This window comes from Saimiri boliviensis, chromosome 3, assembly GCF_048565385.1.
Source record: "Saimiri boliviensis isolate mSaiBol1 chromosome 3, mSaiBol1.pri, whole genome shotgun sequence".
Lineage (NCBI taxonomy): Eukaryota > Metazoa > Chordata > Mammalia > Primates > Cebidae > Saimiri > Saimiri boliviensis.
The window spans coordinates 36,624,883-36,646,851 of record NC_133451.1 but is presented as its reverse complement, the minus strand read 5'-3'; the positions used below and the strand labels follow the sequence as shown (position 1 = coordinate 36,646,851).

Here is a 21,969-nt window from a genome sequence, read left to right as displayed (position 1 = left end):
GATGGGCTTCCCATGGTGGAGATGGCATCTTCACCGGTGAAGGGGGCCCAGCTGAAACAGCCTTTCAAGCTCTCTCTCCTCACCAAGAATCATGACAGGGACTCCACTCTAGGGGAGGTGTGCAATCTGCTGCTCTTCAGGCAGGTCAGGACCCTCAAACTCTAGAGGATTGAAGGGAAAGAATTTTTCTATTTCTAAACAGGCATTATCTGAGTCAGGAACAGAGCTTTTTGCTTTAACAGTCTTCTCAGTCACCTTTTGGGCAGAAAACCTTGGCTGTTTTTGTGTGCTGGGTCCATTGGTCTTTACTGATTTTTCTGTAGCTCTTTTGACAGTTCCCAAAGCCTTTCTGGTACCTTTAGGTAAGGCTGGTGGAGCATCGAACGTTTTGCCAAAACATGGTGTTAAAACTTGTCATCTCCCATCTAAGGCTTTGATTGAAGGTTCAGACCCCAGCTTTAGCCTGTCCTTAGCAGCCACACCAGTGCCTGGGTCTCCATTTCCTTATCGACATAGATCAGAGTAGCCATTCTGGATTATCGCTGCTCTCAATAGCCACATTCATCTAAGACCATGGTCTCACTTTATATTTAGATAGAACATTAACTATAGTGGAAATTGGTGTAATATCTAATACACGTGCTTAGCATGTCATCTGGGAGTCAGCATGAACTCATACAAAGAGTACAGGCCTGAGGTCAAACAGACCCGGAATCTCAGGAACACCACTTTCTGTTAGCTGAGAGATTTAGGCAAGTTACCTAACATGCAAGTCCTATTTCCACATCCATAAAATGAAGGTAAAACTCAACTCCTACACATTGTGAGATGATCAAAAACCACTTAGGTAAAGTGCAGAGCAACCAATAAATAAATAGTTTCTGCCTTTATTGTATTTTCTAATTTATAATGTACTTTTGCATACGTGATTTCACTTCTTACTAACCTTTAATAAATGCAAGTCTTCCGTTTTTTACTAAAGCAGCACCCCCAAAGTTCCTCTAAACTGCAAAGTGCCCAAATGTTTCATCCTGATTTATCCCTTTTGCCAGCTCTGATCTACCGGTGGTGTAAATCCAGCAAACAGTGGTGGGGAGAGCCGGGAGGCCCTGTCTGAGCAATGTGACTGCTAGCGATGACTGCTTGGGCAGGAATAGTGGACCGAGGCGAAGACTACATACCTGTGCCAACCCAACCCCAATCTAGTCCAGGCTATTGATTCACAGCAGCAAAGGGTCACTTCTGTTTCTAAGGCCTAGAGATAAGTTGAGGGCAGTTTTGCAGTCAGCCATTTCAATTCAGTGATAGATATCCTTGTCTAATTCATTCTATGAATCTTTGACTCACGGCCATATGTGTGTATGTATTTGAGCCCATATGCAAAAATACACAGTTGAGTCCTGAACGATACAGGACTGAGCTGCATGGATCCGCTTGTTCTCAGATTTTTTCCTGACGCTACCACCTCTGAGACTGCAAGACCAACCCCTCCTCTGCCTCTTCCTCAGCATACTTAACGTGCAGACAATGAGGGTGACGACCTTTATGATGATCTATTTCTACTTAATAAATAATGTTCTCTTCTATAATTTTTCTTAATATTTTCTTTTCTCCAGCTTACTTTATTGTGAGAATACAGGATATAATACATATAACATACAAAATATATGTTAGTCAACCGTGTTATTGGTAAGGTCAACAGAAGACTATTAAGTTTTTTGGGAGTCAAAGGTTACAGGTGGATTTTCTTTCTTTTTTTCTTTCTTTCTTTTTTTTTTTTTGAGATGTAGCCTGTTGCCCAGGGCAGTGGTGCTATCTTGGCTCACAGAAACCTCTGCCTCCTGGATTCAAGCCCTTCTCCTGCCTCAGCCTCCCGACAAACTGGGATTACAGGCTCCCACCATCACACCTGGCTAATTTTTTTATTTGTAATACAGACGGGGTTTCACCATGTTGGCCAGGCTGGTCTTGAATTCCTAACCTCAGATGATCCACCCACCTCAGCCTCCCAAAGTGCTGGGATTACAGGTGTGAACCACTGCACCCAATTTATAGGTGGATTTTTGATTGTGCAGGTGATTGCCACTCCTAAAACTCACATGTTTCAAGGGTCAACTGTACCTGTTTATTTGCATAAGGCCACCTCTAATACAAAGCACTATTCAAAGATATCATTAGAAGTCTTGCTCTTAACCTGAGACAGCTAGCTAGAAAGTAACAGAGCCATGATTTGGACCTGGTGTATCAAACGATTGATGTAACATCTACATGGAGCTTGTAAACTCAAGTGCCACCCAGGGTCAGTCAAGGAATGTAACTATGTGGTGTGCCAGTATAAGGGCAATGGGGAAAAGGGAAGCGGGTGGGGTAGAGTGTGTGTGCCAATATGCAAGCATTCCAATTAAATTGAATTTTTTTTTTTTCAAACACTATGGTAGGCAACTTTTTTTTTTTTTTTTTTTTTTTTTTTTTTTTTTTTAGACAGTCTTGCACTGTTGCCTGGCTGGAGTGCAATGGCACAATCTCGGCTCACTGCAACCTCCACTTCCTGGGTTCAAGTGATTCTCCTGCCTCAGCCTTCCAAATAGCTGGGATTGCAGACACCTGCCACCACGCCTGGCTAATTTTTTTGTATTTTTATCAGAGACGGAGTTTCACTACGTTGGCCAGGCTGGTCTCGAACTCCTGACCTTGTGATCTGCCTGCCTTGGCCTGCCAAAGAGCTGGGATTATGGGTGTGAGTTACTGAGCCCAGCCTGTAGGGAAATTTTAAAACATGTTTGCAGGCCACCTGCCTGCAATCCTGTCTCATTATACCATTAGCAGGAATTACTGTTAAATACCTTCTTTCAACCGTTCTGGCACATTCTTTTTTTATTTTATTTTATTTTATTTTATTATTTTATTTTGAGACGGAGTTTCGCTCTTGTTACCCAGGCTGGAGTGCAATGGCGCGATCTGGGCTCACCGCATCCTCCGCCTCCTGGGTTCAGGCAATTCTCCTGCCTCAGCCTCCTGAGTAGCTGGGATTACAGGCACGCGCCACCACGCCCAGCTAATTTTTTGTATTTTTAGTAGAGACGGGGTTTCACCATGTTGACCAGGATGGTCTCGATCTCTTGACCTCGTGATCCACCCGCCTCAACCTCCCAAAGTGCTGGGATTACAGGCGTGAGCCACCGTGCCCAGCTCGTTTTTTTTATTAATAGCCTTCTAATGGTTCTCTAAATTGGGGCAGAAATAAAGCAAAAGATGTAGCATATGTGTCCTAAAGAAGGGACAAATAAAGACCAATGACATCTAGAGATGTGAAAGCAAATCTAACCCAGGAACGCTTTCTGAAGGAGGTGGCCTTTGAGCTGCGAGAGATGGAATGCTTAGAGAAAAGGAGATCTCCCCAGGCAAAAGAAACAGCAATGAGCAAAACAGAGGGAAGCGTGGCCACGGGGAAATAAACAGACCCATTTTGCTGGAAAATAGAGTACGGTAGCTTGGAATCAGAAGAAAAAGTAGGAAGAATCATCTGAGACTAGATATGGTCAAGGTTCTTGACTGCCAAGCTGAGGAATCTGGTGTTTATTGGGTAGAGACGAAAATGGCCTGCTCGGGGAATCGGTTTTCTAGGAGATGAATCTGCTTTTTGAATTTGCAGACTTTCTTTTTTTTTTTTTTTGAGACAGAGTTTCGCTCTTGTTACCCAGGCTGGAGTGCAATGGCGCGATCTCGGCTCACCGCAACCTCCGCCTCCTGGGTTCAGGCAATTCTCCTGCCTCAGCCTCCTGAGTAGCTGGGATTACAGGCACGCGCCACCATGCCCAGCTAATTTTTTGTATTTTTAGTAGAAACGGGGTTTTACCATGTTGACCAGGATGGTCTCGATCTCTTGACCTCGTGATCCACCCGTCTCGGCCTCCCAAAGTGCTGGGATTACAGGCGTGAGCCACCGCGCCCGGCCTGCAGACTCTTTCTTAATGTGGAGCATACTTTTTTCCTAGACAACTTCAAGTCTGAAAAATGTGTTACTATTCTTAGCATATGTTTTTGAAAGTAAACTTGACCGCCAAAAGTGTATATGAGAAAAGGGGCATAAAAACTTAGAGCAAATCCAGTAACTGTAGCCATCTGTGTTTCTGTTGTTCTAAGTGGAGATCAGCAAAAATACATTTTAAGAAACAAATAAGTATGGTTGAAGCAATATTTTCCAGCAAAGCTTTCCACAAGTGGCTGCTGATAATTTTATCTGGCATTGCTAAGTAAAATACACGACCTACAGGACACCATGACGAACTATCATCTGTTGCATTATAAATGGAAGAATAAAAGGAAGGAAAGACAGAAGGGAGGGAGGAAAATGATATGTAGTTTGTCAGGAAATGTAAATCAAATGTCAGAATTGACCTTTTAAAAAGTAATAATGAACAATAAGAAAAACATCAAACAATTTGTTCTGAACTTTTATGAAAAAGTGGTGTAGGATAAAAATAAATTGGAGTTTGGAGTCAGAAAGACTATTCTGGAATCTCAACTCTCTTCCCTTTCTATATTATTTATTATTTATTTTATTTTATTTTTTTAAGAGATAGGACCTTGCTCTGTTGCCAAGGCTGGAGTGCATTGGTGTGATCATAGCTCACTGAAGCCTCGAACTCCTGGGCTCAGGCAATCCCCCACCTCAATCTCCTGAGTACCTAGAACTAAAGGCATGCACCCCCATGTCCAGCTAATCTTTTCATGTTTTGTAGAGAGGGGTCTTGCTGTGTTGCTCACGCTGTTCTTGAACTCCTCGCCTCAAGAGATCCTCCTGCCTTGGCTTCCCAAAGTGTTAAGATTACAGGCATGAGCCACCATGCCCAGCAATATATTTTCCTGTTGACAGATAAATTCCTTTTCCCTAAAAAAGTAGTGTTATTTATATCTTTAATGATTGTGAAGAATGAAAACATGTATAGTATCATGTATCATATATTTGTCTCTTTCCTTCTTTTGGAGCGGAAGGGTTATGCCTGCCACATTGTGTAACTGTGGCCATGGGTATTATACAAACTCATCAGCGGCTTATGTTCTCCCAGATCATGCAGGGAGTCTAAATGTTTATGTGGTTGGCTTGATCCTTCGTGTAAGGAGATGGAGGCCATGGTACAGATAATCCCAAAGGCCGGATAAGAGTAATCCTTTAAGTTACACCATGGCATACATCAGTGGCTTCTTTGGGGGAATTTGTTTCTACACTTCACTTGTGTGTGTGTGTGTGTGTGTGATGTGTCTTGCTCTGTCGCCCAGGCTGCAGTGCAGTGGCGCCATCTCTGCTCACTGCATCCTCTGCCTCCCGGGTTCAAGCGATTCTCATGCCTCAGGCTCCCAAGTAGCTGGGACTGCAGGCATGCTGCACCATGCCCAGCTAATTTTTAGAAGAGTTAGGGTTTCACTATCTATGTTGGCCAGGCTGGTCTTGAACTCCTGACCTCACGTGGTCTGCCCACCTTGGCCTCCCAAAGTGCTGGGATTACAGGTGTAAGCCACTGTGCCTGGTTACACTCCACTTTTCTTAAGTTAGTACTAACATTAGTTGGCCTCCCTGAGCACACCACGTGAGATCAAGGGGAAAAGACACAGAATGGAAGTACAGGGAAAAGCCATTTGGTCATTTTAAGCACAATGAGGATAATCTACTGGAAGTTTACTCATTTCACATTCAATATATATTGAGTACCTACTTGGGGCCAGGTACTACCTAGTCTGTGGCGATACATCTGTGAGCAAAACAAAACTCCCTGCGCTCAGGAAACTTATATCCTAGTGAAGAAAGAGTCAGACAATGAATGAAATTTTTAAATGGCATAGTGTATTAGAAGTTCATTAAGCTGGGCTCGGTGGCTCATGCCTGTAGTCTCAACACTTTGGGAAGCTGAGGTAGGTGATTGCTTGAGTCCCAAAGTTAGAGACCAGCCTGGGCAACATAGGGAGACCCCCATCTCTACAAGAAACACAAAACTTAGTGGGTTGTCATTCCAGCTACTCAGGAGGCTGAGGTGGGAAGATGGCTTGAACCTGGGAGGCAGAGGTTGCAGTAAGCCCAGATCGTGCCACTGTACTCAGGCCTGAGTGACAGAGAGACATTGTTTCAAAAAAAAAAAAAAAAAAAAAAGTTTATTTAAAGCAGCTTATATGTATTTTGGGGGAAGGTATTTATTTTTTTCTTTTTCTTTTTTTAATAGAGACAAGGTCTCACTATGTTGCCCAGGCTGGTTTCAAACTCCTGGATGCAAGCGATCCTCCCACCTTAGACTCCCAAAGTGCTGGGATTGCAGGCATGAGATACCACAACAAGCCCAGATGATATGTATTATAATCTATATGCAAATACAAAAATGAAAAGCATACACTTTGAGGTAAACCTCTCACACTGCTGATTCTTGGACCACAGGTGCTCATCACAAATAAGGGCAGAACGTTTTGTAAAAATGAGTAGCGGTGGAAACTGTGCATTGTAACACATTGTAATTTATATACAGTTGACCCTCTTTACCCATGGGTTCTGCCTCTGTGGATTCAACCAACCGTGGATTGTAAATACTTGGAAAAAAATAAAGGATGGTTGTGTCTGTACTGAACACGTTCAGACATCTTTTCTTGTCACTATTCCCTAAACAAAACAGTATAATACTATGTATGCAGCATTTACATTGTACTGAGTAGCATAAGTTATCTAGAGATGATTTAAAGTATATGGGAGAGTGTGCACAGGTTATAGGCAAATACTATGTCATTTTATATCAGGGGCTTGAGCATCCATGGATTTTGGTATCCACAGAGGTCATAGAACCAACCCACTTGTCTCCACGCACACTGAGGGACAACTGAATACACATAGAGAGGTATGTATGTGTAGTTCATGGGAATCTCTCGCCAAGTCTGTGTTACCTTTGGGAAAACTGGGGGAGACACATGCTCCAGAAATAAAATGAAGGGGTGATTTCTATTTTTATAGTTTGTTAAATTTATCATACTGTACATGGTTTTTAACTTGTTTATGTTTTGCAACCTTTTTCAAATAAAAATAAAAACTGAGTTAAAGAAAGACGAGACAGTTCTACATGAACTGACAGAAATCGGTTCATGACACATTAGGTGGAAAACCTAGATTACAGAGCTTGGTGTCACCTGACTGTGTATGTGTTAAATACATGGAATTTTTAAAAATTTACTGCTAAGTGAGCCAAGATCGCACCACTGCACTCCAGCCTGGACGACAGAGTGAGACTCTGTCTCAAAATATAAATAAATTAAAAACAAAATAAATCCACTGCTAAGAGTCATACAATGCATAGATTTTTTTTTTTTTTCTCAAGTCAACTGGTCTTAGACAGCTGAGTGAAGGATCCCATCAGAGTTTCAGTGAATCACTCCTCCTCTTCATTGCTCACATATAGTATCACTAAGTAGGGATTTTCGCCTCAGAGCAGACCTTCAATGCAGCCCTTACTCCAAAGCAGCCACTACTGTCCTGAGCCGGTCCTCATCATGTCTTCCTTGAATCACCTTAAAGGTCTCCTCACTGGTCTCAGTCCATTCTTGACATGACTTCCAAGACCCTTCCAAATCTGGCCTCAACTTACCTGGGGCTAATAATGATTCCACCTAATAAGGATTCCCTCATTTCCTCTTCAGTAAAATAACCCTTATTTTGTTCAGGCAATAGACAGAGACCTTCGATCTCAGCTTTAGCTCCATGGAATGCTCAGGAGTTGACACATAGTAGGCAATTTTTTTTTAATGAATGAATGAAGTGTTTAAATTAGTAATGTTAATCCTTTTATCATCCCAAGTTAGTCATCTAAAAGTCAACACGTTCGGTACCATAGGAAAGGTTAAAAACAAAACAAAACAAAACATGTGCCCCAGGTCTGGTCAATGAGATATTAGAAGACATCTGCCCTTCCCTTCCTGCCTGGAACTCACCACAGCAGCCATCTTGGAATCCTGAGGCCACACAACTAAAGGCAGAAGTCCACGTGCTAAGGATTGTGAAGTGGAATGAGACAAAAGCCTATTATTGATGGTCTAGATCCAGCCACCTTGAAACTAATTGCATTCAGACCCTTATTCACTGAAATATCTCTATCTTTATTTTCTAGACCAGACTCTCTTGGGAATCTCCTTACAATGGAAATTCTGATTTTGCAGGGCTGAGGCAGTGCCTGAGAATCTACATGAATAAAGGGCTCCCAGGCGATGTTGTTAAGGATGTCAAAATGAGAAATGAGATATGAGCTACCGTAAATTAGGTGCTCTATTACTTTTAGCTGAACTCATTCTTACTTTCTACTGTCCTTGCCCACATACCAAGCTAACCACAGTAACCATCCAAACTACTCAAAATATGCAAATTGTCTCCCAGGCATGGCTTATGTTTATCCCTCCCTTGAAGGAGCTCTAAGATTTTGTAGAATTTACCACTATTCTACACATCAACCTTAGTCACTTTTCCACTCATCAATCATGTGTGTTTTCCCAGGTATGTTTTCTCCTGTCTCTTATTCAAGTCGTGATTAAACAGTTAAAGTGACATGTTTCATAGACAAAATGATTTTAAAAGACCTCAAACTTAATTGCAAAATGATTGAATTCCCAGGTAGATTTTACATATTATCCTATATAACCGGTTCTGCTTCATTTCAGCAATGTGGGAATTAAAAACTACAGGAACAGGATTCTATTACTAGTAATGACACTCAGATGCCTCTCCTTGATGAAGCTTTCATCGCACATGACATTTTGAAAACGTTTTTAATAAAGTCTGATATTCAGATGTGTCAGTTAAAAACTGAGCTCAGAAACCGACACAACAACAGAAAACCAAACACTGCATTTTCTCACTCGTAGGCAGTGTTGACAGTGAAAACACGTGGACACAGGGAGGGGAATATCACACACTGGGGTGAGTGGGGGTCTAGGGGAGAGACAGTGGGTGTCGGGGAGGGACAGCAGGTGGTCGGGGAGGCTGGAGAGGGAAAACACTGGGAGAAATGCCTGATGTAGGCCGTGGGGGCAGGGACAGAGACTGCGAACCACCATAGCAAGTGTGTACCTAGGCAACAACCCTGCGGGATGTGCACATATACCCCAGAGCTTAAAGTACAATTTAAAAATATATATACAAAATAAAATAATAAAATAAAAACTGAGCTCAGAAGAATTACTCAGGATCACTTCAGATTAAAAACACCATTTCTCTCTTATCCGTCCAAGAAATTCCTACCTGGTTCTAGTTCATTAATTAGTAATATGGTTTTTATACCACACTGTGGTATTCCAAAATTTAGCATTCATGCTTTCAGCCCAAACTTGTCAGAAAAGGCACGAAATTACTGACTCTGAATGCAAAATGTGTCTGCATGGCAGAGAGGGAGAGGAATGAAACTAATGCATGTGGATTCCAGTTACCTGCAGCTGAGACAGTAAACGGTATGTCCAAAAGCACGTCACCAATCGGCACATCTAGCCATGCACAATGATGATCACATGTTGTCAATCAAATGTCTTGATTTAATTTTCGCTGTAAATTAGCACAATTTTTCTGCAGCCCCAATCAACTCAAACCGATCACATAATCTGTGCAAATGACAAAGCCATGTGGAATAATTTTTAAAAACCAGGACTTAAGAGATGGACATTTTATTTTTCCCTTTTTGAAAAGTTTTATTTTTAAGTTCCAGGGTACAGGTGCAGTGTGTGCAGGTTTGTTACATAGGTAAACATGTCCCATGGTGGTTTGCTGCACCTATCAACCCATCACCTAGATATTAGCATGCATTAGCAGATTTTCCCAGTGCTCTCCCTCCCCTCACCCCACCCCCCACACAGGCCCCAGTATGTGTTGTTCCCCTCTCTGTGTCCATGTGTTCTCATTATTCAGCTCCCACTTATAAGTGAGAGCATGTGGTGTTTGGTTTCCTGTTTCTGAGTTAGTTTGCTGAGGATGATGCTTCCAGCTCCATCCACGTCCCTGCAGAGGACATGATCTCGTTTCTTTTTATGGCTGCATGGTATTCCATGGTGTATGTGTACCACATTTTCTTTATCCAGTCTGTCATTGATGGACATTTGGGCTGATTAGGAGATGGAGATTTTAATTTAAATTCCATCAATGATTTAGCACAAGATGATCAACCCTTTCCCCAAGTCATCAGAACTTTAAATCACATGCTGAAAAGTAAAAAAATCTAAAACCTATCCTGTGACTTCCACACTGACTCAGCGAAGATCACAACAAAACTTCAAAGTATGTGTGAAGTCAAAGGATGAATAATCTCAGGGCTACTGGGATGAACTAAAAGCTGTTGGGTTCGTATGACCGCAGGCCTTGCAACAAGCTTCACTTTGCTGACACTGGTGGTTCACTGTTGCCTTCCAGGCGGGGCCTTCTTCCTCACCTTCCCCTCCAGCTCCTGCGAAGGTCCTCTACAGTGATGATGAGCATCGTAATACAGCGAAAGGCTTATACATAGCCTGAGAACTCATAGGTGTCTGTATGTAGATTTGTACAGTCTCGGGGAGGGACAGGGTAAAAGTACATATCCATTATCACCTGAGCGCCATGTCAATATTCTAATAGCTGAAAATCATATCTGAATGATTTCTCCTCTGGGCAAAGACTGTGGCCTCTCTGCAGATCTTCAGTGTTCATTCTCCTGGATAAACACTATAACCATTTCTAGATCCTAAGTTTCTTACTGAACAAACACTCTGACTTCTTTCAAACATTGTTTTGAATGTCCTTTTCAATTTTTTTTTTTTTTTTTTTTAGGCGGAGTCTCACTCTGTCACCAGGCTGGAGTGCAGTGGTGCAATCTGGGCTCGATGCAACCTCCGTCTCCCAGGTTCAAACAATTGTCTGCCTCAGCCTCCCGAGTAGCTGGGATGACAGGTGCATGCCACCACGCCCAGCTAATTTTTGTCTTTTGGTAGAGACGGGGTTTCACCATTGTGGCCAGGCTGGTCTTGAACTACTGACCTCGTGATCCGCCTGCCTCAGTCTCCCAAAGTGCTGAGATTACAGGCATGAGCTACTGCTCCCGGCCCTTTTCAAATATTGAGGATCCACTTTCCTAATCTGGCTGAGTGTCACCCCATCTCCTGTTCCCTAGCTGAGTGTCACAAGGCTCCTTACCCTGCGGCGACCACAGAAGAGAAATCTTGCAAAAGATCTTGGGCGTACTCAAGAATAAAAAAGAGGCTATCATTCTGATGTGTTAATTAATTAGGGTGGTTGGTCCCCAGGATGTAGCTGGAGATAATTCCCCTCCTTCCTTCCTATAATGCAGTTCTTACAGCAGCAATGTTTTGTTTATAGTTTCCGAGGCCATATATTTTTTAACCACTTACGTTTATGAAAAATTTCAAACAAATAGGAAAGTAGAGAGTATATTATAATGAACTCTCAGCTTCCATCACCCAATTTCACCCAGTGTCAACTCAGGGGCCAATCTTGTTTCGGTATCCACACACACTTCTCCTGCCACAGATCACTTTTAAAAACAATTCCTGACATAATATTTCATTCATAAATAGTTCAGTATACAGTAAATAGCCCCCAAAGACAGGAATTCTTTGTGCTTTGTGTTTTTTGAACACAAAGGACAATATATTTTCAAATCATCAAGGCCAAACTGGGGGAAAAATATGTTGTATTGTTCAGCTATTTATATTTCTCACAATAAATAATTAAAAATGGTGAATAGGCAGGGCGTAATGACTCATGCCTGTAATCCCAGCACTTTGGGAGGTCAAGGGGGGTGGATCACCTGAGGTCAGAAGTTCGAGACCAGCCTGGCCAACATGGTGAAGCCCTGTCTCTACCGGAAAAAAAAAAAAATGCTACTTGGGAGGCTGAAGCAGGAGAATCGGTTGAACCTGGAAGGTCGGAGTTGCCAGGGTTGCCAGTGAGCTGATATGGGACCACTACACTCCAGCTTGGGCAACAAGAGTGAAACTCCATCTCAAAAAAAAAAAAAAAAGTGAATACATGTTAAGGTGAATACTGACAGGATGTACACCACCAAGAACAAACTGTAATGTAAACTATGAATTTGGGGTGAAAACAATGTGTCAATGTTGGTTCATCAGTTGTAACAAATGGACCATACTGGTGGGATATGTTGCCTTTGGGTAGACTGTGCATGTCAGGGGCTGGGCGTTGGGGGAGCAGGATATGGGATATATGTGTAGCCTCTTCTCAATTTTGCTGTGAACCTAAAACTGCTCTAAAAAAATTAAGTCTTAAGAATTTTTCAAAAAATCCGTTAACTCAATCCTATTTTTCTTTTTGCAAAGAGGGTATAAAAGATCTTTCCATGAATGAATGAAAAAGTTCACGAACCGTTCACAAGTCTCTATGCTTTATAATAAGAAATTGTCGATTATCAGGCATGCTTCTGTTTTACACACATAAAATCCTCCTAACAACTTTTTGCAGTGGGTTCTGTGACAATACCCATTTTACAGATGGGGAAAATGAGGCACGAAGAGGTAAGGTTATTTGCCATTCAGGTGTAGAACTGTGGCTCAGACTCACGCCACAGCCTCTGATCTCTTCATATGCATATTCTCAGCCTGCTGTAACATCATATTGTCCTGGTTTGTCAATTTGGTTCCCCCAAAAACAGAAACTGAGAGGCATAATTTGGTACAGGGAGTTTGTCTGGTTGAAGATCCCAGCAAGCAAAAATAAAGTGTGTAAATAAAGACATGGGGAATAAAGAAAAGCCAGTAAAGAAGGGTGTGGTAATGAATGGGTTACCTCGGTTTAACTGGGGTTCAACTCCATTGGGAATCTCCTAAGAAATCATGGACAATAGGCATCAGCAAACTACCACCAGCAGGTCAAATCCAACCCACTATTTGTAAATAAAGTTTTATTGGAACACAGCCAAGCCCATTCTTTTAGGATCGCCTATTACTACTTTCATGCTAAAATGGCAGAGTTGAACAGTCGCTACAGGTACGGTATGGCCTACAAAGTTGAAAATATTTACTCTCCGGCCCTGAGAGCAAAACTGTGCTGACCTGTCATGTAGAACATCTGGAAGGAAGAAGAAAAGTTGAGCATGTTTAGGGTTGCCCTGGAGTGATTAGATTCCCGAGCACTGCTAAGGGATTTTTCAGGCAGTCTGAGAAAGCCTCAGGCTGAGAAGCAAAGAGACTGGTGGTTAAAATGAGAAGCTGCCAGTATGTCCCTGTGGGTGAACTTGGAGGCAGGCACCACGGTAGGTGCGAATATCCATGTGCCTCAGAAGCCTCATTTATATGAAGGATCATAACACTTAACACACAGAGTAGTGTAAGAATTATACTGGAAAATATACATCAACCTATTAGGAAATGCTCAATAAAAGTTGCCAATTCCTTTGCAAACAATTTCCCTAAATACAAGTAACTAGGAAGCACGATCACTGATAACTGTAAGTTATCTAAGTCTAAGTTCTTTGCTGCACAGAAAACTGTTTCAAAAGAGTCCCCACATGTTGTATTAAATACAAAATAAACCAGATGGTTTGCAAATAAAGAGCCATCTGCTCAGATGGTATCTGTGCCTGTGATTGATATCTGTCTCTCCCTTTACCAGTTAAAATAACCATCAGTTATTGAAACAAAACTGATTGAGAATGGCAGAATTGTTCAAAATGACCAAAAAATGAAAGCAACCCATGGCCATCAACTGATGATTGGATAAACAAAATGTGGTATGTCCATACAATAGATTATTATCCATCCATAACAAGAAATAAGGTACTGATAATGCAATGCAATGGACCTTGAAAACAGTATACCAAGTGAAAGATGTCAGGCAGAAAAGACCACATATTATATGAGTCTAGTCATATGAAATGTTCAGAGTATGCAAGTCTATGGTGATGAAAACTAGATCTGTGGCTAACTAAGGCTGAAGAAGGAAGGGAGAAAGAGGAAGACGGGAGTGACGGCTGATTGGTACAGGTTTTTTGGGGGAGTTCCAAAAACACTGTGAAATTAAATTGTGATGGTTGCATAATCCTGTGAATATACTAAAACCCACTGAATGGTGTACTTCAAATAGGTAATTTTTTTGAAGGGGTGGACAGAGTCTTGCTCTGTTGTCCAGGCTGGAGTGCAGTGATGCAATCTTGGCTCACTGCAACCCCCACCTCCCGGGGTTCAAGTAATTCTCCTGCCTCAGTCTGTGGAGTAGCTGGGATTACAGGGATGCGCCATCACGCTCAGCTAATTTTTGTATTTTTAACAGAGACAAAGTTTCACCACATTGGCCAGGCTGGTCGCAAACTCCTGGCCTCCAGTGATCCACCCACCTTGGCCTCATAAAGTACTGGAATTTACAGGTCTAAGCCACCACGCTCGGCCTCAGATAGCTGAATTTTATGGTATGTGAATTAATGACTGAGTGAGAAAAGGCAAGTTCCTGGACTTGATACAAGATACCCATGGAATGTTCTTAGTGGGAGCTCTTCCTCCCATCCCCACTGCTCTCCAGTCCCGTTTGCTGCTCTTCTGATATGGTGCCTCTTAGAACCTTCTTTCTGGACCTGCTCGTTCTTCTAGCCCCGCCTCCACACTCTTTTGCCTACCATGGAGTTCAGGTCTTAGAGTCAGACTGCATCCTAGACACACCACCAGCTGACTGTGTAAGTTACCTTGAGTAAGTTACTTCACCTCTTTGGGCTTCAGTTTCCACTCTGTAAACTCGACGTAATCATAGTGCCTACCATTATTATTATTGTTAACTGACACTTACTATGAACTTACTGTCTAGCAGGCCCTGTCCTTTTATTTGGGTGGGGGTACCTTTGTTTTAATACTTTTTTATTTACAATGAACTGTACATAAAGCATCCACTTCTGTTTTGACATATGAACATGTCCATGAAACCAAACCAATTGACCCATTTCCCATCACCCCCAACATTCTCGTGCCAGCTTGTAATCCATCCCTCCCTCTACTTTGTCCCCAAACAACCACTGATCTGTTGTCTCCACTAAACATTAGTTGCATCTTCTTTAGTTTTATAGAAACAGAATTACGTAGCATGGCCTGGACAACATAGTGAGACCCTGCTTCTACAAACACATTGTTTTTAAATTAGCCAAGTGCAGTGGTGCTCACCTGTTGTCCTAGCTACTAGTGAGGTTGGGCAGGAGGATTGCTTGAGCCCCGGAGGTCAAGGACGAAATAAGCTGTGATCGCATGACTTTACTCCAGCCTAGGTGACAGGGTAAGAGACCCTGTCTCTAAAAAACAAAACATAAATAGGCCAGATGTAGTGGCTCATGCCTGTAATCCCAGAACTTTGGGAGGCCGAGGTGCATGGATCACTTGAGGTCAGGAGTTTGAGATCAGCCTGGCCAACATGGTGAAACCCCATTTTTACTAAAAATACCGAAGTTAGCCGGGCATGGTAGCACACACCTGTAGTCCCAGCTATTGGGGAGGCTGAGGCAGGAGAATTGCTTGAACCCGGGAAGCAGAGGTTGCAGTGAGCAGCAATGATGCTACTACACTCCAGCCTGGGCAACAGAGCAAGAATCTGTCTCAAATACATAGATAAATACATAAGTAAATAAACAGAATTATGTAGCACATGCTCTTTGCTTGGGGAGTGCAGGCAGGGGAGGCGCTTGGTTTGCTCAGCATAATGACTTGGAGACCTTCCCTGCCGCTCTGTTCATCAACTGTCCAACCCTTTTTATTGTTGAGTCGCAGGCCATCTACCACCTGTTGCCAGACATGTGGGCTGTTTTCAGCTTCTAGATTGTTTTCCATTTTTGGCTATTACATAAAAGTGGCTAAGAGCCTTAGTGCATAAGACAATGTGAACACACATTTTCCTGTCTCTTGGATAAATACCAAGGAAAGGAGTCCTGAGGCAGTACTGAAATTTGGCACAGCCCAGGAGAAGATATGTCTCATGGCACGTGGGCAGACAGGACAGCTAGCATTGACACTGCCATGACTCTCACTTTCTCATGCTTTCGCCAGACAGCCCCAGTCCCTGCTGCTGCCACCGCAGCTCCCACTTCTCCTCCCTGTGGCTTCACAACCCGGCTTTCCCTTCCCGTAGGTCATGCCCTGGTTCTTTTCCCTGGGCCGTTCCTGACTGTTCAATGCCCAGGTCATGATCTAGCTTCTCTTTGGGAAATGACAAAATTATTCACTTCCTGCTCAGACAAAATAAGGGCATTATTATTATTATTATTGGGACAGAGTTTTGCTCTTATTGCCCAGGATGGAGTGCAATAGTGCCATCACAGCTCACTGCAACCTCTGCCTCCCTGGTTCAAGTGATTCTTCTGCCTCAGCCTCCCTAGTAGCTGGGATTACAGGTACCCACCACCACACTCAGCTAATTTTTTGTATTTTTAGTAGAGATGGGGTTTCACTATGTTGGCCATGCTGGTCTTGAACTCCTGATCTCAGGCAATCCACCCACCTTGGCCTCCCAAAATGTTGGAATTCCAAGAGTGAGCCACTGTGCCTGGCCACAAGGGCATTTTTTTTTAACAGATTCATCGATACTGTTTCTTCCCTTTTAGTGTTAGTTGACATGTAATAATTGCACATATTTATGGAAGACAGTGATATTTCCATACATGTATATGATGTATAATGACCAAATCAAGGTACTTAGCAAATCCATCACCTCAAACATTTATCGTTTCTTTGTGTTGGGAGCATGCAAAGTCCTCTTTCTAGCTTTCTGAAAATCTACAATAAATTATACTTAACCATATTTACCCCACAGTGCTGCAAACACCAGAACTCATTCCTCCTAGCTAGTTGTAATTTTCTTATAGAATAATGGTTTTTCTAACGTTTCTAGTCTCCTGAGGTTTATTTGTATGACGGTCAAGACACCAAGGCAAGAGAAAATTAAATTTAATATGAAAGTTCATTGCACCATTTTTTTAATTCTTTTTTTTTTTTTTTTTTTTTTTTTGCTTTTCTTTTTCTTTTGAGATGGCATTTCACTCTTGTAGCCTAGGCTAGGTGCAGTGGTGCGATCTCAGCTCACTGCAACCCCTGCCTCCCAGGTTCAAGCAATTCTCCCGCCTCAGCCTCCTGCATAGCTGGGACTACAGGCGCCCACCACCATGCCCAGCTAATTTTTTGTATTTAGTAGAGATGGGGTTTCACAATGTTGGCAGGGAAGGTCTCGATCTCCTGAACTTGTGATCTACCTGCCTTGGCCTCTCAAGCTTTCACCAATTTTTAACTGTTGCCACTGCTCCTGGAAACTTCTATTAAAGAGCCAATGTTTCTTTGTATCAACAAAATATTATGGCTTCTGTCATACTCATTGCAGCTTTGCTATAATCACTTTGTAAAATGATAGTTTTAAAGGAAGGCCCTCCTCTGTTATCAGCACTCAGAATGTTCCCATAGTTTCAAAAAAATCACAGCTAACTTCTATTTTGGCTGCAACTTTAAACTGGAATTAACTCACATTTTAAAATTATCAACCCATATTTGTTCATTAGATTCTACCAAAAAGACTTAAAATTTATCCCATTTCATGAATGTAAAACAGAACTGCTACCAGTTTAGATACTAATATAGTATCGATTTCCAGTAGAAAGGCTTTGTATGGGAATCCTGGATGTTATGTCATAATCATACCTGTTCTGCTTACTTCTGTGTAGAAATACTGCAGACAGTTGTTTGGCAAAGAAGAAGCATATAGCATCATCCAAGTAACATTTTTTCCTTGACAAACCTGGGCAAAGCAGGCTGGACTGAAGTGCTGGCTTTTGCTTCTAGGCTTTTTCTGTTTTTTGTTTTTTCAGAGGCAGAGTCTCACTCTGTTATCCAGGCTGAAGTGCAATGGCATGATCTTGGCTCACTGCAACCTTTGCCTCACGGGTTCAAGCGACTTTTCCTGCCTCAGCCTCCCAAGTAGCTGGGACTACAGGTATGCACCAGCACGCTCAGCATATTTTTGTATTTTCAGTGGTGATGGAGTTTCGCCATGTTGGCCATGTTGGTCTCAAACTCCTGACCTCAGGTGATATGCCCGTCTCGGCTTCCCAAAGTGCTGGGATTACAGATGTGAGCCACCATGCCCAGCCTACTTCTAGGCTCTTGAGAGGTCACATTGGATACCAGCCTGAGACCTTATACTTGGACCTATCGTGATGATTTGGGTCAGCCCTGTAACAACCTGAACTGCATTTATGCAACTTCATATAATGCATTATTCTGTTTATAGCTGTACCATATGGTTTGTTGTATATTTCTTACAAAAAGTCCAGTCCAGGGCTGGACTCTAATAAGATTTATAACCATCAGTTCTACTTTCTTAAAATTCAAATCACTTATTTGAGCAACAATTCTGTTCTTTGTGCAAAGCTATCTCCTATCAAAGTGTCTTACATTTGCACTGTTTAACCACTGTGGGGCACCTGGGCACTGTTTCCTGGGGACTAAAAATCACAATCTACCAACACGATGAAGAATATTAACTACTACATACCCAGAACTAGCTTCTCTGGCAATCAGTTGAGGATGGGTTAGTTCTGGAACTTTATTTCTTTAAAATCCCAGAAAAATATTATTTCAGATAATTTTTGTTTTCTTCTTTTACATGTATGTACATATAATTTTTTTCTTTTTGTGAGATGGAACCTTGCTCTGTCACCTAGGCTGGAGTACAGTGGCATCATCTTGGCTCACTGCAACCTTTGCTTCCCAGGTTCAAGTGATTCTCCTGCCTCAGCTTCCTGAATAGCTAGGACTACAAGTGCCTGCCACCACATCTGGCTAATTTTTAGTAGAGATGGGATTTCACCATATTGGCCAGGCTGATCTCAAACTCCCAACCTTGTGATCTGCCCACCTTGGCCTCCCAAAGTGCTGGGATTACTGTCATGAGCCACTATGCCCAGCCCTATAAGTTTTTTTTAGAGATGGGGGTCTCACTATGCTGCCTCAGCTGGATTTGAACTCCTGATCTCAAGCGACCCTTCCATCTAAACCTCCCAAGTAGCTGGGACTATAGGCGTACACAACTGCACCTAGTAATTTTCTTTTTTTTTTTTTAAGAAGAGCAGAACTCTCTATAAGAGACATCCTAAACAGGAGGCTGTCCCTTTGGCAATTTAAATCAATTAGGGCAAAGGTAGAGTGAGTACCTTCCCTCCAATGGAACCCACATTTTGCTAACCCATCATAATGATAGATGTCATTACAGCCCTGATCAATCTCAAGCAAGAAATACCCAGTAATATTTAACCCAACACACACAAGAGACAGTCTGTCTACCGTTTACTGGGCAGGTGGTCCCCTCCTGAGAGTTAGGAACTGCCAGCAACACCACACACAGCCAGGGCTTCAGACCCCAAGCAACCACTTTATTCCCAAGCAAAAAACTTCAGATTACAAGTTTTACATGTAATTTACAAGCACCCTATAGTAGCTAGGAAGTTCAGCTCGGTTCAGTTTATGAAACAATAAAAATTGTTATTGCTTTTATGTAATTATTATTTCTTGATGAAACAATTCTTATTGTTTCATAAACTGCACAGGGCTGGATTTCCTAGCTATTATGGGATGCTTATAATTGACATATAAACTTCATGAAGTTTCTTGAAGAAGTGTGTAAAAACACATTACCAACCAATAACAGTGGTCATTTCTTGGGGTGGAATAGGGATTGGGAAGTAGAGAGTGGATTTAAATTTTATATTTTGTACTCTTCTGAATTGACTGAATTTCTGTCGTAAGAATTCATTATACTTAGACAGTTAGAGTGCTTTTTTAGGCCACCCAGAATTGAATGACTGTCTTATTACGGAGAAATCCTAACACAGAATGGCAGCATGGCCCCCTCTGCTGACAAGGGATAAATATTCACTTTCTCCCGTATTCTGGCAAGTAATGAGCAAGCAATCCACCTTGGTTCAGACGATCAGGCATTCCTGTCTGGGACTCTAAATCTCAAAGGAATAACGTCAAGTCACAGGGTCAGCGAGAGCTGACTCTCACAAGGAGGGCAGTGGTGGCAATGCCAGGGACAGCAGTGTCTGGCAGCAACAGTGCCAGGGTGGTGCCCTTAGCAGGGTATTCCTGTGATGCAACCTTGGCTGTGGTTCTATCTGCCTGACTTCCCTTGATGGCTGTTCATTTTCCAGGCTTGATTCTCTGGCTTTTCGATTCTGTGAACTACCCTATCTATTTCCAATAAATTCTCTTCCTGTCAGGGTCGGTCCTTGGAATCAAAGAACCGTGACCTACAATTTGTTCATTCATTCATTCACTTGCTCATGAGTTCATTCAGTAAAGTATTAGCTGCTTACTGTGTGTTGAGAACTGTTTTAGGCCCAAGGATTCTGCAGTGAACAAAACAGATAAAAATCCCGCCCCCTCAGAAGGTTTTATTCTAGTGTATCTCACTTCTTCCCAGGCCCTGTCCTTCCTTTATCTCTCTCCAGAAGTCTGTTTTACTTTGCGATTTATAGCATCCTCCAGCCCTAATCCAAGCTACTCTTTCTCAGCTCCCCTGATATAAAGGAAGCAAGGACTTTTCTGTGTCTTTCTGACCTTGCTTTTGAGGTCATGTCAAACTCGACTTTTCAACTCTATGAATGGTCTTTCATCATCATTCCATCCAGTAGCCTCTAGACTATTCCACACGCTCTGCTAGTAGTTGGAGATACAGTGTTGACCTCGTCGCTGCTCTCAAGCAGATTCCAGTGCAGCAACGAAGACAACAGACATTTATGTTGCAGTAACCCCCCTTATCCATGGTTTCACCTTCTGTGTTTTAGTGACCTGTAGTATTGTACAGTAAGAGATTTTGAGAGAGGGAGACACTGCATTCACATCACTTTTATCACAATGTATTATTATAATTGTTCTATTTTATTATTATTATTTAGATGAAGTCTCACTCTGTCCCCCAGACTAGAGTACAGTGGCACGATCTCAGCTCACTGCAACCTCCACCTCCCAGGTTCAAGCAATTCTCCTGCCTCAACCTCTTGAGTAGCTGGAACTACAGGCATCCGCCACCATGCCTGGCTAATTTTGTATTTTTATTAGAGACGGGGGTTTCACCATATTGGCCAGGCTGGTCTTGAACTCCTGACCTCATGATCTGCCCACCTCAGCCTCCCAGAGTGCTGAGATTACAGGTGTGAGCCACTGCACGCCCAACCTATTTTATTATTGTTCTTAATCTCTTACTATGCCAAATTTATAAATTAGACTTGATCACTGGTATGTGAGTATAGCAAAAAATGTACTACACATGGTATGCGGTTCGGTACTGTCCTCAGTTTGAGGCATCCACTGGGGTCTTGTAAAATATCTCCCGTGCGTAGGGGAGGACCACTGCAGGTCTAAGATATGATCTGTGCTAGAGTCAAAGAAGGACAGCATGTTTTGTGCATGGGAGCATGTGACAGGAACACCTTACCCAGTTTAGGAAGGGCCAGAGAAGGCCTCCTGGGGGAAACAATGTGTAAGCTGAGAACTGAGGGGTGAGTTAAAGTTAACCAGCTGAAGAAGACATAGAAGACTCTGGTGAGAAGGAATAGCACCGTCATATTCTAGAAGTAAGACAGAACACGGCCCATTAGAGCAGATGGCGGGGGTTCAGGATGGCAGGGCTGGGAAATGGAAGACGCTGGGAGGGTAGGATAATGGTGAAGGTAAGGCTGCAGGGGAAATGGAGAAGCTTACTAGCTTTCCACAGCTTGATTCTCAGACCAATCAGAATCCATGCAAGAGCTTAAACAGAGGAGACAGCAGAAAGGTGGACTGTCAGATCTGTAAATTAGAAAGATCGCTCTAGACACTGGCTGAGTGAATTGGAGAGGGGAAAGAGGGAGGCATGGAAGTTACTGAACAGCCTGCCAAAGTAGTCCAGATGAGAAGTACTGTATCTTGGATCAGCACGGGTAGGACAGATGAAAAGAAGTG

The 21,969-nt window shown here is 42.5% G+C and overlaps 2 protein-coding genes across 9 annotated transcripts in view; both read right to left on the bottom strand.

Annotated features, from left to right (window-relative positions):
- The window catches only part of TBC1D1 (TBC1 domain family member 1), a 240,046-nt gene that overhangs the window by 172,732 nt on the left and 45,345 nt on the right, over positions 1–21,969 (bottom strand). The gene's annotated exons all lie outside the window — the stretch shown is intronic.
- The window catches only part of PTTG2 (pituitary tumor-transforming 2), a 71,100-nt gene that overhangs the window by 15,171 nt on the left and 33,960 nt on the right, over positions 1–21,969 (bottom strand). Inside the window, 3 exon segments of the mRNA XM_074396001.1 lie at positions 1–51; positions 54–500; positions 503–9,612. Coding sequence (XP_074252102.1) covers positions 1–51; positions 54–500; positions 503–530 — 526 coding nt within the window. The 5' untranslated portion in view covers positions 531–9,612.